This window comes from Oncorhynchus gorbuscha, linkage group LG13, assembly GCF_021184085.1.
Source record: "Oncorhynchus gorbuscha isolate QuinsamMale2020 ecotype Even-year linkage group LG13, OgorEven_v1.0, whole genome shotgun sequence".
Classification (NCBI taxonomy): Eukaryota; Metazoa; Chordata; class Actinopteri; order Salmoniformes; family Salmonidae; genus Oncorhynchus; species Oncorhynchus gorbuscha.
Window position 1 is genome coordinate 1,524,663 of NC_060185.1, and position 17,512 is coordinate 1,542,174.

General features: G+C 45.4%; 1 protein-coding gene across 3 annotated transcripts in view; it reads left to right on the plus strand.

Annotated features, from left to right (window-relative positions):
• LOC123993861 (contactin-5-like) overlaps positions 1 to 17,512 on the plus strand; it is a 253,341-nt gene that overhangs the window by 69,548 nt on the left and 166,281 nt on the right. For all 3 annotated transcript variants that reach the window (XM_046296320.1, XM_046296321.1, XM_046296322.1), the window contains exon 6: positions 13,003 to 13,147. In XM_046296320.1, coding sequence (XP_046152276.1) covers positions 13,003 to 13,147 — 145 coding nt within the window. The remainder of the gene's footprint in view (positions 1 to 13,002; positions 13,148 to 17,512) is intronic.

The window sequence follows — 17,512 nt, forward strand, 5'->3', positions numbered from 1 at the left end:
TCTGTTGTTTTGTCATTATGTTAAAGGGAAGGTCTGTTGTGTTTGTCATTATGTTAAAGGGGAAGGTCTGTTGTGTTTGTCATTATGTTAAAAGGAGAAAGGTCTGTTGTGTTTGTCATTATGTTAAAGGAGAAGGTCTGTTGTGTTTGTCATTATGTTAAAGGGGAAGGTCTGTTGTGTTTGTCACTATGTTAAAGGGGAAGGTCTGTTGTGTTTGTCACTATGTTAAAGGGGAAGGTCTGTTGTGTTTGTCATTATGTTAAAAAGGTCTGTTCTGGTGTGTTTGTCAATGTTAAAGGGGAAGGTCTGTTGTGTTTGTCATTATGTTAAAGGAAGGTCTGTTCTGGTGTGTTTGTCATTATGTTAAAGGGGAAGGTCTGTTGTGTTTGTCATTATGTTAAAGGAAGGTCTGTTGTGTTTGTCACTATGTTAAAGGGGAAGGTCTGTTGTGTTTGTCATTATGTTAAAGGGGAAGGTCTGTTGTGTTTGTCACTATGTTAAAGGGGAAGGTCTGTTGTGTTTGTCACTATGTTAAAGGGGAAGGTCTGTTGTGTTTGTCATTATGTTAAAGGAAGGTCTGTTCTTGTGTTTGTCATTATGTTAAAGGGGAAGGTCTGTTGTGTTTGTCATTATGTTAAAGGAAGGTCTGTTCTGGTGTGTTTGTCATTATGTTAAAGGGGAAGGTCTGTTGTGTTTGTCATTATGTTAAAGGGGAAGGTCTGTTGTGTTTGTCATTATGTTAAAGGGGAAGGTCTGTTGTGTTTGTCATTATGTTAAAGGGGAAGGTCTGTTGTGTTTGTCATTATGTTAAAGGGGAAGGTCTGTTGTGTTTGTCATTATGTTAAAGGGGAAGGTCTGTTGTGTTTGTCATTATGTTAAAGGGAAGGTCTGTTCTGGTGTGTTTGTCATTATGTTAAAGGGGAAGGTCTGTTGTGTTTGTCATTATGTTAAAGGAAGGTCTGTTGTGTTTGTCATTATGTTAAAGGGGAAGGTCTGTTGTGTTTGTCATTATGTTAAAGGGGAAGGTCTGTTGTGTTTGTCATTATGTTAAAGGGGAAGGTCTGTTGTGTTTGTCATTATGTTAAAGGGGAAGGTCTGTTGTGTTTGTCATTATGTTAAAGGAGAAGGTCTGTTGTGTTTGTCATTATGTTAAAGGAGAAGGTCTGTTGTGTTTGTCATTATGTTAAAGGGGAAGGTCTGTTGTGTTTGTCACTATGTTAAAGGGGAAGGTCTGTTGTGTTTGTCACTATGTTAAAGGGGAAGGTCTGTTGTGTTTGTCATTATGTTAAAGGAAGGTCTGTTCTGGTGTGTTTGTCATTATGTTAAAGGGGAAGGTCTGTTGTGTTTGTCATTATGTTAAAGGAAGGTCTGTTCTGGTGTGTTTGTCATTATGTTAAAGGGGAAGGTCTGTTGTGTTTGTCATTATGTTAAAGGAAGGTCTGTTGTGTTTGTCATTATGTTAAAGGGAAGGTCTGTTGTGTTTGTCATTATGTTAAAGGGAAGGTCTGTTGTGTTTGTCATTATGTTAAAGGGGAAGGTCTGCTTTTGTTTGTCATTATGTTAAAGGGGAAGGTCTGTTGTGTTTGTCATTATGTTAAAGGAGAAGGTCTGTTGTGTTTGTCATTATGTTAAAGGGGAAGGTCTGTTGTGTTTGTCATTATGTTAAAGGGGAAGGTCTGTTCTGGTGTTTTTGTCATTATGTTAAAGGAAGGTCTGTTCTGGTGTGTTTGTCATTATGTTAAAGGAAAGGTCTGTTCTGGTGTTTTTGTCATTATGTTAAAGAGAAGGTCTGTTCTAATGAGAAAAGATAAAGTCAATTCTTTTGTTGTGGCAAATTGAAATGTAAATGGCCTGTTTTTCAACAAAGGTAGACCTGCTCTTTTCTTCACCTCTCTGCATTGCTGGATATCGGCATGTGACATTGGGATAGGCCACGGCCTGATAAGGGAGAGCGGTAGGAATATGGGACCAAAACACCACTTGAGAAGCTGATTGGCAATCAACGGTGCTTGAGTGAACCTTAAAAGTGGTTAGCATGAAGAAATGAAAGACAGAGGATGCATCCCAAATGCTACCCTATTCCCTATATGGCACCCTATTCCCTAACCACTAGGGGCGGGTAGGTAGCCTAGTGGTTAGAGCGTTGGACTAGTAACCGATAGGATGCTGGATCGAATCCCAGAGCTGACAAGGTAAAAATCTGTCGTTCTGCAGTTAACTCACTGTTCCTAAGCCATCATTGAAAATAAGAATTTGTTCTTGCCTAGTTAAATATAAAGGTAACATGTAAAAGATATAAGGTACCCTATTCCCTATATGTCTGCCCTGCAATATTCACTGGCTGTCTATCTGCCCTGCAGTATTCACTGGCTGTTTGTCTGCCCTGCAGTATTCACTGGCTGTTTGTCTGCCCTGCAGTATTCACTGTCTATCTGCCCTGCAGTATTCACTTCTATCTGCCCTGCAGTATTCACTGTCTATCTGCCCTGCAGTATTCACTGGCTGTCTATCTGCCCTGCAGTATTCACTGGCTATTTGCCCTGCAGTATTCACTGGCTGTTTGTCTGCCCTGCAGTATTCACTGTCTATCTGCCCTGCAGTATTCACTGTTTGTCTGCCCTGCAGTATTCACTGGCTGTTTGTCTGCCCTGCAGTATTCACTGTCTATCTGCCCTGCAGTATTCACTTCACTGGCTATTCACTGTCTCTGCCCTGCAGTATTCACTGGCTGTTTGTCTGCCCTGCAGTATTCACTGGCTGTTTGTCTGCCCTGCAGCCATCTGCCCTGCAGTATTCACTGGCTGTTTGTCTGCCCTGCAGTATTCACTGGCTGTTTGTCTGCCCTGCAGTATTCACCGCTGTCTGCCCTGCAGTATTCACTGGCTGTCTGCCCTGCAGTATTCACTGTCTATCTGCCCTGCAGTATTCTGTCTATCTGCCCTGCAGTATTCACTGGTATTCACTGTCTATCTGCCTGCCATGCAGTATTCACTGGCTGTCTGCCCTGCAGTATTCACTGTCTATCTGCCCTGCAGAATTCACTGGCTGTTTGTCTGCCCTGCAGTATTCACTGTCTATCTGCCCTGCAGTATTGGCTGTCTATCTGACCTGCAGTATTCACTGTCTGTCTGCCCTGCAGTATTCACTGGCTGTCTCTCTGCCAGCAGTATTCACTGGCTGTCCTCTCATGCAGTATTCACTGGCTGTCTCTCTGCCATGCAGTATTCACTGGCTATCTGCCCTGCAGAATTCACTGGCTGTTTGTCTGCCCTGCAGTATTCACTGGCTGTCTGTCTGCCCTGCAGTATTCACTGGCTGGCTGTCTGCCCTGCAGTAATCACTGGCTGTCTATCTGCCCTGCAGTATGCAACGGTTCTTCTATTAAAGTAGCTCTCCCCTCCTCTCCTCTCAAGCTCTCCTCTCCTCTCCAGCTCCCTCTCCTCTCTCTACAGCTCTCCTCTTCTCTCCTCTCCAGCCCTACTCTCCTCTCCTCTCCAGCTCTTCTCTCTCACCTCTCCAGCTCTTCTCTCCTCCTCTCCAGCTCTTCTCTCCCAGCTCTCAGCTCCTCTCCAGCTCTCCTCTCCTCTCCAGCTCACCCTCCTCTCCAGCTCACCTCTCCTCTCCAGCTCACCTCTCCAGCTCACCTCTCCTCTCCAGCTCACCTCTCTCTCCAGCTCACCTCTCCAGCTCACCTCTCCTCTCCAGCTCACCTCTCCTCTCCAGCTCTCCTCTCCTCTCCAGCTCACCTCTCCAGCTCACCTCTCCTCTCCAGCTCACTCTCCTCTCCAGCTCACCTCTCCTCTCCAGCTCACCTCCAGCCACCTCTCCTCTCCAGCTCACCTCTCCTCTCCAGCTCTCCTCTCTCCTCTCCAGCTCTCCTCTCCAGCTCTCCTCTCCTCTCCAGCTCACCTCTCCCTCCAGCTCTACTCTCCTCTCCAGCTCTCCTCTCCTCTCCAGCTCTCCTCTCCAGCTCACCTCTCCTCTCCAGCTCACCTCTCCTCTCCAGCTCTCTCTCCTCTCCAGCTCCTCTCCTCTCCATCTCTCCTCTCCATCTCTCCTGTTCAGCTCTCCTCTCCTCTCCAGCTCTCTCATCTCCTCTCCTCTCCAGCTCTCCCCTCCTCTCCTCTCCAGCTCTCCCCTCCTCTCTAGCTCTCCTCTCCAGCTCTCCTCTCCAGCTCTCCCCTCATCTCTCCTCTCCAGCTTTCCTCTACTCTCCTCTCCTCTCCAGCTCTCTCCTCTCCTCTACAGCTCTCCTCTCCTCTCCCAGCTCACCCTCCTCTCAGCTCCCCTCTCCTCTAGCTCTCCTCTCCAGCTCTACTCTCCTCTCTAGCTACTCTCCTCTCAGCTTTCCAGCTCTCCTCTCCTCTCCAGCTTTCCTCTACTCTCCTCTCCTCTCCAGCTTTCCTCTACTCTCCTCTCCAGCTCTCCTCTCCTCTCCAGCTTTCCTCTACTCTCCTCTCCAGCTCTACTCTCCTCTCCAGCTCTACTCTCCTCTCCTTTCCAGCTCACCCCTCCTCTCCAGCTCTCCTCTCCCCTCCTCTCCTCTCCAGCTTTTCTCTCCAACTCTCCTCTCCAGCTGTCCTGTCCAGCTTTTCTCTCCTCTCCTCTCCAACTCTCCTCTCCAGCTCTACTCTCCAGCTTTCCTTTCCTCTCCTCTCCAGCTCTCCTCCAATTCTCCACTCCTCTTTTCCCCCTCTCCTCATATCCTGTTGGTCATTTTGATTTAGCATCTACATTGTGGGCCTTGTTTCTTCAGGCATCACATTTGGAGAATATGAACTGTAACGAATGAACCATCCCAAGTTTCTGTAACGTCACATTGATTTCCTGTTCATTCCCAACCCTGAGTCATACAGCAAAAACTGTATGTTGAGACCATGATGTGTTAATTACATTAAGTATATGCAGTCTCTGTGAACACCATAAGCCTCTGTCGTCTGATCATGTTAAGCAAAGTCACTGAGAATGAGATCCCTCGCCACTCTCTCCTTCCTTCCTGCTTTCCCTCCCCTCTCCTCCCTGCCTCCCCCTCCCCTCTGCCTCCCCTCTCTCCTCTCTGCCTCCCCCCTCTCTCCTCTCTCCCCTCTCTCCCCTCTCCCCTCTCTCCTCTCTGCCTCCCCCTCTCTCCTCCATGCCTCCCCCTCTCTCCTTCCTTCCTGCTTTCCCTCCCCCTCTCTCCTCCCTGCCTCCCCCTCTCTCCTCCATGCCTCCCCCTCTCTCCTTCCTGCCTCCCCTCCCCCTCTCTTCCCTGCCACCCCCCTCTCTCCTCCCTGCCTCCCCTCCCCTCTCTCTTCCCTGCCTCCCTCTCTCCTTCCTGCCTCCCCTCCCCCTCTCTCTTCCCTGCCTCCCTCTCTCCTTCCTGCCTCCCTCCCCCTCTCTCCTTCCTGCCTCCCCTCTCTCCTTCCTGCCTCCCCCTCTCTCCTTCCTGCCTCCCTCCCTCTCTCCTTCCTGCCTCCCCTCCCCCTCTCTCTTCCCTGCCTCCCATCCCCCTCTCTCCTTCCTCCCCTTACCCTCTCTCCTTCCTGCCTCCCCCCTCTCTCCTTCCTGCCTCCCCTCCCCCTCTCTCTTCCCTCCCTCCCCCTCTCTCTTCCCTCCCCCTCTCTCCTTCCTGCCTCCCCCTCTCTCCTTCCTGCCTCCCCCTCTCTCCTTCCTGCCTCCCCCTCTCTCCTTCCTGCCTCCCCTCTCTCTTCCCTGCCTCCCTCTCTCTCCTGCCTGCCTCCTCTCTCTCCTGCCTGCCCCCCCTCCTTCTGCCTCCCCCTTCCTGCCTCCCCTCTCTCCTTCCTGCCTCCCCCTCTCCCCCTCTCTCCTGCCTGCCCCCCTCTCTCCTTCCTGCCTCCCCCTCTCTCCTTCCTGCCTCCCCTCTCTCCTTCCTGCCTCCCCCCTCCCCCTCCCTCTCCTTCCTGCCTCCCCTCCCCTCTCTCTTCCTGCCTGCCCCCTCTCTCCTCCTTCCTGCCCCCCCTCTTGCCTTTAAACAACAGTCAGAATGAGGAGGTTTCCTCCTGATGGTGATTAATATTCCCTGGTAACCCCCTACAGTTATACATTCTTACTCTCTGTCTGTGTCCTTTCCTGAGGATGTCCTCAAGCAGCAGCTATCAGGACTCCGATTCATGGCTAATAACACCTTGGAGATGAGTCATCACTGGAGGCTACTAGGGGACCCTGGATGCCTCCCCTCTGATCCTGTCCCCTTCCCTGGGGAAAGGGAGTGGGGTGGAGGGTGATCCTGCCTTTAAACAACAGCTCAGAATGGGGAAGGTTTGGGGGTGGATGGTGATTGTCCCATATTCTGGGGGTGGAATCCATGTCACAGCTCTACTGGGGAAAGTGGGGGTATGATCCTTCTTACTCTCTGGGGTCCTTTGTGAGGATGTCCTGTCAGCAGCTCTACTGGGGGAAGGGGGGGGTGGCTAATGATCCTGTCACAGCTCTACTGGGGAAAGGGAGTGGGGGTGGTGATCCTGTCACAGCTCTACTGGGGAAGGGGTGGGGGTGGCCTCTGATCCTGTCACAGCTCTACTGGGGAAAGGGAGTGGGGGTGGAGGGTGATCCTGTCACAGCTCTACTGGGGAAAGGGAGTGGGGGTGGAGGGTGATCCTGTGTCACAGCTCTACTGGGGAAAGGGAGTGGGGGTGGAGGGTGATCCTGTCACAGCTCTACTGGGGGAAGGGGGGTGGAGGGTGATCCTGTCCCAGCTCTACTGGGGAAAGGGAGTGGGGGTGGAGGTGATCCTGTCACAGCTCTACTGAGGGAAGGGAAGGAGGGATGGAGGGAGGGAGCCTGCCATGTTACAGGCCATTTTTTTAGGGAGGGAGAGTGGAGGGAGGCCCGGGGAAGAGAGGAAGGGGGGAGGCACTGGAAAGACAGAGCTGTCGTGCCTTTAGGACCCAAATCATTAGGACCCAGATGATCCTGATGTTGTATCGGCAGGTCGTCTAATTGTTTTGGCGTAACATAGTACAGTCCCAGCTCTGTTGACAACACTTCCCAGCTCTGATCATACTGGACACCTCCCAGCTCTGATCATACTGGACACCTCCCAGCTCTGATCATACTGGACACCTCCCAGCTCTGATCATACTGGACACCTCCCAGCTCTGATCATACTGGACACCTCCCAGCTCTGATCATACTGGACACCTCCCAGCTCTGATCATACTGGACACCTCCCAGCTCTGATCATACTGGACACCTCCCAGCTCTGTTCCCTACTGAGCTCTAATCAAAAAGAGCACACTCTACAGGTCATACTGGACACCTCCCAAGTTACCATTTAGGATGGAGACATTTTAAGGTCAATGCAATTATGTCCATGATTTGATCAGTTGATGTTTGAAAACCTCAAGAGTCATCTGATTGGTCACATCCCACACTTCCCCCTGGACACTGTCGGCATTTAGCAGTAATTATCTGTTCATGTTAAACATGAGGATGGCTCTGTTCCCTGGAGGAGGGCTGAATCATTGGACATATTTAACCTCTGTATAAACACTTGATTTACGGACCATAGACATCCCAGCTCTGTTCCCTGTGAGCTCTGGATCATACTAGACAATCCCCCTGAGCTCTGTATAGAACCTCCCCATTTATGATTATATTATTATTATATTATATTATTTATTTATGATTATATTATTATAATATTATATTATATTATTTATTTATGATTATATTATTATAATATTATAGTATTTATTTATGATTATATTATTATAATATTATATTATTTATTTATGATTATATTATTATAATATTATATTATTTATTTATGATTATATTATTATTATATTATATTATTTATTTATGATTATATTATTATTATATTATATTATTTATTTATGATTATATTATTATAATATTATATTATATTATTTATTTATGATTATATTATTATAATATTATAGTATTTATTTATGATTATATTATTATAATATTATATTATATTATTTATTTATGATTATATTATTATAATATTATAGTATTTATTTATGATTATATTATTATAATATTATATTATATTATTTATTTATGATTATATTATTATAATATTATAGTATTTATTTATGATTATATTATTATAATATTATATTATAGTATTTATTTATGATTATATTATTATAATATTATATTATATTATAGTATTTATTTATGATTATATTATTATTATATTATTTATTTATGATTATATTATTATAATATTATATTATATTATTTATTTATGATATTATATTATATCATATTATATTATATTATTTATTTATGATTATATTATTATTATATTATTTATTTATGATTATATTATTATAATATTATATTATATTATTTATTTATGATTATATTATTATTATTATATTTATTTATGATTATATTATTATTATATCATATTATATTATATTATATTATTTATTTATGATGGCATCTTTCTCATAGGACATTTCCTGTAAATATATTGTAGACGATTATACGATCAATTCCCTAAAATGTTCAATATTTTGTGTTTACCTAATGATAATTGTTCATTGGAGAATATGTTTCTGACCAGAAAATAATTATGACAATAATAATACACTGCTCAAAAAAATAAAGGGAACACTAAAATAACACATCCTAGATCTGAATGAATGAAATATTCTTATTAAATACTTTTTTCTTTACATAGTTGAATGTGCTGACAACAAAATCACACAAAAATGATCAATGGAAATCAAATTTATCAACCCATGGAGGTCTGGATTTGGAGTCACCCTCAAAATTAATGTGGAAAACCACACTACAGGCTGATCCAACGTTGATATAATGTCCTTAAAACAAGTCAAAATGAGGCTCAGTAGTGTGTGTGGCCTCCACGTGCCTGTATGACCTCCCTACAACGCCTGGGCATGTTCCTGATGAGGTGGCGGGTGGTCTCCTGAGGGATCTCCTCCCAGACCTGGACTAAAGCATCCGCCAACTCCTGGACAGTCTGTGGTGCAACGTGGCATTGGTGGATGGAGCGAGACATGATGTGCTCAATGCCTTCCTCTTGCAGGAACTGCTGACACACTCCAGCCACATGAGGTCTAGCATTGTCTTGCATTAGGAGGAACCCAGGGCCAACCACACCAGCATATGGTCTCACAAGGGGTCTGAGGATCTTATCTCGGTACCTAATGGCAGTCAGGCTACCCCAAAGAAATGCCACCCCACACCATGACTGATCCACCGCCAAACCGGTCATGCTGGAGGATGTTGCAGGCAGCAGAACATTCTCCACGGCGTCTCCAGACTGTCACATGTGCTCGGTGTGAACCTGCTTTCATCTGTGAAGAGCACAGGGCGCCAGTGGCGAATTTGCCAATCTTGGTGTTCTCTGGCAAATGCCAAACGTCCTGCACGGTGTTGGGCTGTAAGCACAACCCCCACCTGTGGACGTCGGGCCCTCATACCACCCTCATGGAGTCTGTTTCTGACCGTTTGAGCAGACACATGCACATTTGTGGCCTGCTGGAGGTTATTTTGCAGGGCTCTGGCAGTGCTCCTCCTTGCACAAAGGCGGAGGTAGCGGTCCTGCTGCTGGGTTGTTGCCCTCCAACGGCCTCCTCCACGTCTCCTGATGTACTGGCCTGTCTCCTGGTAGTGCCTCCATGCTCTGGACACTACGCTGACAGACACTGCAAACCTTCTTGCCACAGCTCACATTGATGTGCCATCCTGGATGAGCTGCCATACCTGAGCCACTTGTGTGGGTTGTAGACTCCGTCTCATGCTACCACTAGAGTGAAAGCACCGCCAGCATTCAAAAGTGACCAAAACATCAGCCAGGAATCATAGGAACTGAGAAGTGGTCTGTGGTCCCCACCTGCAGAACCACTCCTTTATTGGGGGTGTCTTGCTAAATGCCTATAATTTCCACCTGTTGTCTATTCCATTTGCACAACAGCATGTGACATTTATTGTCAATCAGTGTTGCTTCCTAAGTGGACAGTTTGATTTCACAGAAGTGTGATTGACTTGGAGTTACGTTGTGTTGTTTAAGTGTCCCAACCAATTTTTTTGAGCTTTTGAAATGTTCCATTTCAGCTCTGTTCCCTGTGAGCAGTGTATATTCCTAGTGTATATTCCTAGTGTATATTCCTAGTGTATATTCCTAGTGTATATTAAATGTATATTCCTAGTGTATATGTTCCAGTCTGTTCCAGCTCTGTTCCCTGTGAGCAGTGTATATTCCTAGTGTATATTCCTAGTGTATATTCCTAGTGTATATGTTCCATTTCAGCTCTGTTCCTGAGCAGTGTATATTCCTAGTGTATATTACATAGTTATATTTACAGTGTTATTCCTAGTCATTTCTAGTGTATATGTTCCATTTCAGCTCTGTTCCCAGAGCAGTGTATATTCCTAGTGTATAATCACCTAGTGTATATTCCAGTGTATATTCCTAGTGTATATGCAGTGTATTCCTAGTGTATATTCCTAGTGTATATTCCTAGTGTATATTCCTAGTGTAAATGTTCCGTTTCTGACACCTCTGACATCTTTTTGTGATTTGACATTATGATCGCTACTGTGACCTGTTGTAATACTGTGACCTGTTATAGTACTGTGACCTGTTGTAGTACTGTGACCTGTTATAGTACTGTGTGTGACCTGTTGTAGTACTGTGACCTGTTGTAATACTGTGACCTGTTGTAGTACTGTGACCTGTTGTAGTACTGGGACCTGTTGTAGTACTGTGACCTGTTGTAGTACTGTGACCTGTTGTAGTACTGTGACCTGTTGTAGTACTGTGACCTGTTGTAGTACTGTGACCTGTTGTAGTACTGTGACCTGTTGTAGTACTGTGACCTGTTGTAGTACTGTGACCTGTTGTAGTACTGTGACCTGTTGTAGTACTGTGACCTGCTGTAGTACTGTGACCTGTTGTAGTACTGTGACCTGTTGTAGTACTGTGACCTGTTGTAGTACTGTGACCTGTTGTCGTACTGTGACCTGTTGTAGTACTGTGACCTGTTGTAGTACTGTGACCTGTTGTAGTACTGTGACCTGTTGTAGTACTGTGACCTGTTGTAGTACTGTGACCTGTTGTAGTACTGTGACCTGTTGTAGTACTGTGACCTGTTGTAGTACTGTGACCTGTTGTAGTACTGTGACCTGTTGTAGTACTGTGACCTGTTGTAGTACTGTGACCTGTTGTAGTACTGTGACCTGTTGTAGTACTGTGACCTGTTGTAGTACTGTGACCTGTTATAGTACTGTGACCTGTTGTAGTACTGTGCCCTGTTGTAGAACTGTGACCTGTTGTAGTACTGTGACCTGTTGTAGTACTGTGACCTGTTGTAGTACTGTGACCTGTTGTAGTACTGTGACCTGTTGTAGTACTGTGACCTGTTATCCAGAGTACTTACAAATTGTGCATTCACCTTATGACATTGGGACAGTCACTTAACAATGTGACCTGTTGTAGGGATACTGTGACCTGTTGTAGTACTGTGACCTGTTTCAGGTACTGTGACCTGTTGTGAGTACTGTGACCTGTTGTAGTAGTTTGTGACCTGGGGGCCAGTACTGTGACCTGTTATAACAGACCTGTTTGACTGTGACCTGTTATAGTACTGTGACCTGTTAGGTACTGTGACCTGTTGTGGATACTGTGACCTGTTGGGTGTACTGTGACCTGTTGTAGTACTGTGACCTGTTAGGCAAGCACCATGGTACTGTGACCTGTTATAGTACTGTGACCTGTTATAGTACTGTGACCTGTTATAGTACTGTGACCTGTTGAACACCAGAGTAGTTCTGTGACCTGTTGAAGGGGTTTAATGGCACAGGCAGGGAGCCCAGCCAACAGCGAGTTGCAGTAATCCAGACGGGAGATGACAAGTGCCTGTTATTAGGACTGTGACCTTTGTAGTACAGGGTGACCTGTTGTAGTACATGTGACCTGTTATAGTACCGTGACCTGTTAGTTGAGAACGACAGGGTGTTGTGACCTGTTGTAGTACTGTGACCTGTGGGAGTACTGTGACACTGGAGTTGTACCGTGATGGCGAGATCATGGAACGTGACCTGGAAGAGTACTGTGACCTGTTCAGCTTGTACTGTGACCTGTTGATAGTACTGTGACATGCAGAGTACTGTGACCTGGTCATCAGAAGGGGGAAAGGAGAAGATTAATTGTGTACTCTGACCTAGCAATGATAACTGAGACCTGAGGTTATGACAGAGCCTGTGACCTGTTATAGCGAGAATGTGAGGGCCAAGATAGTACTGTGACCTGTGGTAGTACTGTGACCAGTTCTACGCCACCTGTGACCTGTTAGGAGTACTGTGACCTGTTGTAGATACTCGGAGAGGGTGGAGAGGAGTATCTGTGACCTGTTATAGGTACTGTGACCTGAAGGATGAGAGCTGTGACCTGTTGCTTTAGTACTGTGACCTGTGATACAGACTGTGACCTGTTGAATGACTAGTCTTGAAACCTGACTGATTTGGATCAAGAAGGTCATTCAGAGAGAGATAGCGGGAGACCTGCCAAGGACGTGACCGTTCAAGAGTTTTGGAGTGACCTGTTGAAGGGATACTGTGACCTGTAATTGTTGACATGTGACCTGTTGTAGGTTTTGTGACCTGTTGTAGTACTGTCGACCTGTTGAAGTACTGGGACCTGCCAACGGTCAGGGATGAGTTGATGAGCCTGTTGGAGAAGGTCTCCGGAAATGGTCTGGAGAAGAGAGGAGGGGATAGGGTCAAGCGGGCAGGTTGTAGTACTGTGCCCTGCGAGATTTCATCTGGAGAGACTGTGAGAAAGTTGTCAGAGTACTGTGACCAGTGTGAGCAGTAGCGGTGTCGTTTGTGACCTGTCGGATGTCGTCGACCTTCTTTTCAACTGTGACCTGTTGTAATACTGTGACCTGTTGTCGTACTGTGACCTGTTGAACCGTATCCAGGTCTCTTTCGTAAAAGTGGATTCTAACCTCAAGGGAGAATAAAGGTGAAATCAAATATTTTGTATCTGTTCCACAGCGTCACCCCCAGTCTTCAGCCCTAACCCTGTCCGTCTGATCGCCACGCTGGGGAAAGACATGTTGTTGGGATGTAGACCCCGAGCATCTCCCAAGCCTAGAGTAACATGGAGGAGAGGAGACAGACGCATTCAGCCCAGCAGAAGGTATGAAAAGATTTGACTGTGACTGTGCTTTCTAGGAGACACAGTTTAAGCCCAGAACTGGACTAAACATATTTATCTCCGTTGAGCTTTTCAGTCCAGCACTTAGTCTGTTTCTGGGAAAATGCCCCTAAAACCATTTTCTTCCTCAATTTTACACAATGGTTCAAAAAATATGTGTGTCGTGCTTCATCCCAACCTCCCCACATACACCCTCACGTTGGAGTGGTTTATCCTAACCTCCCCACGTTGGAGTGGTTTATCCTAACCTCCCCACATACACCCTCACGTTGGAGTGGTTTATCCCAACCTCCCCACATACACTGTCACGTTGGAGTGGTTTATCCTAACCTCCCCACATACACCCTCACGTTGGAGTGGTGTGTCCAGGCTGTATTGGAGCGTGTTATTGATAGATTAGTATACAGGCTGTATTTAAATGTGATTGATAGATTAGTATACAGGCTGTATTTAAATGTTATTGATAGATTAGTATCCAGGCTGTATTTAAATGTGATTGATAGATTAGTGTCCAGGCTTGGTGGAAGGTGTGATTCATAGATCAGTTTCCAGGCTGTATTTAAATGTGATTCATAGATCAGTTTCCAGGCTGTATTTAAAAGTGATTGATAGATCAGTTTTCAGGCTGTATTTAAATGTGATTGATAGATCAGTTTTCAGGCTGTGTGTGAAGGTGTGATTCATAGATCAGTATGCTGGCTGTGTTGGAACATTTCTGTAGTCCCAGGATAGGAGATAATGTGGTATAAAGGGGTAGACGTTTCTAGCTGTAGTCCCAGGATAGGAGATAACGTGGTATAAAGGGGTAGACGTTTCTAGCTGTAGTCCCAGGATAGGAGATAACGTGGTATAAAGGGGTAGACGTTTCTAGCTGTAGTCCCAGGATAGGAGATAACGTGGTATAAAGGGGTAGACGTTTCTAGCTGTAGTCCCAGGATAGGAGATAACGTGGTATAAAGGGGTAGACGTTTCTAGCTGTAGTCCCAGGATAGGAGATAACGTGGTATAAAGGGGTAGACGTTTCTAGCTGTAGTCCCAGGATAGGAGATAAAGTGGTATAAAGGGGTAGACGTTTCTAGCTGTAGTCCCAGGATAGGAGATAACGTGGTATAAAGGGGTAGACGTTTCTAGCTGTAGTCCCAGGATAGGAGATAACGTGGTATAAAGGGGTAGACGTTTCTAGCTGTAGTCCCAGGATAGGAGATAGCGTGGTATAAAGGGGTAGATGTTTCTAGCTGTAGTCCCAGGATAGGAGATAACGTGGTATAAAGGGGTAGACGTTTCTTTAGTCCCAGGATAGGAGATAACGTGGTATAAAGGGGTAGACGTTTCTTTAGTCCCAGGATAGGAGATAACGTGGTATAAAGGGGTTGATCAGTTGATCAGACTGTTGATTGTGGTCTGTGGAATGTTGTCCCACTCCTCTTCAATGGCTGTGTGAAGTTGCTGGATATTGTCAGGAACTGGAACACGCTGTCCTACATGTCATCCCGTGATCTGCGGTTGTGAGTTCGTTTGGACGTACTTCCAAGTTCTCTAAAACGACGTTGGAAGCAGTTTATGGTAGAGAAATGAATATTTGATTCTCAGGTGAACATTCCTGCAGTCAGCATGCCAATTGCGCGCTCCCTAAAAACTTGCCACATCTGTGGCAGTGTGTTCTGTGACAAAACTGCACATTTTAGAATGGCCTTTTATTGTCCCCATCAAATCAATAAGCTTTTTAATCAGCTTCTTGATACGCCACACCTGTCAGGTGGATGGATTATCTTGGCAAAGGAGAAATGTTCACTAACAGGGATGTAATTACATTTGTGAGCAAATTTTGTGATAAATAATCTTTTTGTGTGTATTGAACATTTTTGGGATCTTTTATTTCAGCTCATGGAACATTTTGATGTGATTCTATTTGTTAGGATCCCCATTAGCCGACGCCAATGTGGACAGCTAGTCTTACTGGTGGTCTGACAAATAACAGAAAATACATTACAGACAAAATCCTTTACACTACATGTTCATGTTTTTAATACATCTGTCAGTTACACATACATGTCAGTACATACACACAACCAGTAGGTCACGTGTCAGTACATACAACCAGTAGGTCACATGTCAGTACACACAACCAGTAGGTCACGTGTCAGTACATACAACCAGTAGGTCACATGTCAGTACACACAACCAGTAGGTCACGTGTCAGTACACACAACCAGTAGGTCACGTGTCAGTACACACAACCAGTAGGTCACATGTCAGTACATACAACCAGTAGGTCACATGTCAGTACACACAACCAGTAGGTCACGTGTCAGTCCACACAACCAGTAGGTCACATGTCAGTACATACAACCAGTAGGTCACATGTCAGTACACACAACCAGTAGGTCACATGTCAGTACATACAACCAGTAGGTCACATGTCAGTACACACAACCAGTAGGTCACATGTCAGTACATACAACCAGTAGGTCACATGTCAGTACACACAACCAGTAGTTCACGTGTCAGTACACACAACCAGTAGGTCACGTGTCAGTACACACAACCAGTAGGTCACATGTCAGTACATACAACCAGTAGGTCACATGTCAGTACACACACACAACCAGTAGGTCACATGTCAGTACACACACGCAACCAGTAGGTCACATGTCAGTACACACACACAACCAGTAGGTCACATGTCAGTACACACACGCAACCAGTAGGTCACATGTCAGTACATACACACAACCAGTAGGTCACATGTCAGTACATACACACAACCAGTAGGTCACATGTCAGTACATACACACAACCAGTAGGTCACATGTCAGTACATACACACAACCAGTAGGTCACATGTCAGTACACACACACAACCAGTAGGTCACATGTCAGTACACACACACAACCAGTAGGTCACATGTCAGTACACACAACCAGTAGGTCACATGTCAGTACACACACACAACCAGTAGGTCACATGTCAGTACACACAACCAGTAGGTCACATGTCAGTACACACAACCAGTAGGTCACATGTCAGTACATACACACAACCAGTAGGTCACATGTCAGTACATACACACAACCAGTAGGTTACATGTCAGTACATACACACAACCAGTAGATCACATGTCAGTACATACACACAACCAGTAGGTCACATGTCAGTACATAGACACAACCAGTAGGTCACATGTCAGTACATAGACACAACCAGTAGGTCACATGTCAGTACATACACACAACCAGTAGGTCACATGTCAGTACATACACACAACCAGTAGGTCACATGTCAGTACATACACACAACCAGTAGGTCACATGTCAGTACACACACACAACCAGTAGGTCACATGTCAGTACACACACACAACCAGTATGTCACATGTCAGTACACACACACAACCAGTAGGTCACATGTCAGTACACACAACCAGTAGGTTACATGTCAGTACATACACACAACCAGTAGGTCACATGTCAGTACACACACACAACCAGTAGGTCACATGTCAGTACATACACACAACCAGTAGGTCACATGTCAGTACATACACACAACCAGTAGGTCACATGTCAGTACATACACACAACCAGTAGGTCACATGTCAGTACATACACACAACCAGTAGGTCACATGTCAGTACATACACACAACCAGTAGGTCACATGTCAGTACACACACACAACCAGTAGGTTACATGTCAGTACATACACACAACCAGTAGGTTACATGTCAGTACATACACACAACCAGTAGGTCACATGTCAGTACATACACACAACCAGTAGGTCACATGTCAGTACATACACACAACCAGTAGGTCACATGTCAGTACATACACACAACCAGTAGGTCACATGTCAGTACATACACACAACCAGTAGGTCACATGTCAGTACATAAACACAACCAGTAGGTCACATGTCAGTACATACACACAACCAGTAGGTCACATGTCAGTACATAAACACAACCAGTAGGTCACATTACATTTACATTTACATTTAAGTCATTTAGCAGACGCTCTTATCCAGAGCGACTTACAAATTGGTGCATTCACCTTATGACATCCAGTGGAACAGTCACTTTACAATAGTGCATCTATATCTTAAAGGGGGGTGAGAGGGATTACTTATCCTATCCTAGGTATTCCTTAAAGAGGTGGGGTTTCAGGTGTCTCCGGAAGGTGGTGATTGACTCCGCTGTCCTGGCGTCGTGAGGGAGTTTGTTCCACCATTGGGGGGCCAGAGCAGCGAACAGTTTTGACTGGGCTGAGCGGGAGCTGTACTTCCTCAGTGGTAGGGAGGCGAGCAGGCCAGAGGTGGATGAACGCAGTGCCCGTGTTTGGGTGTAGG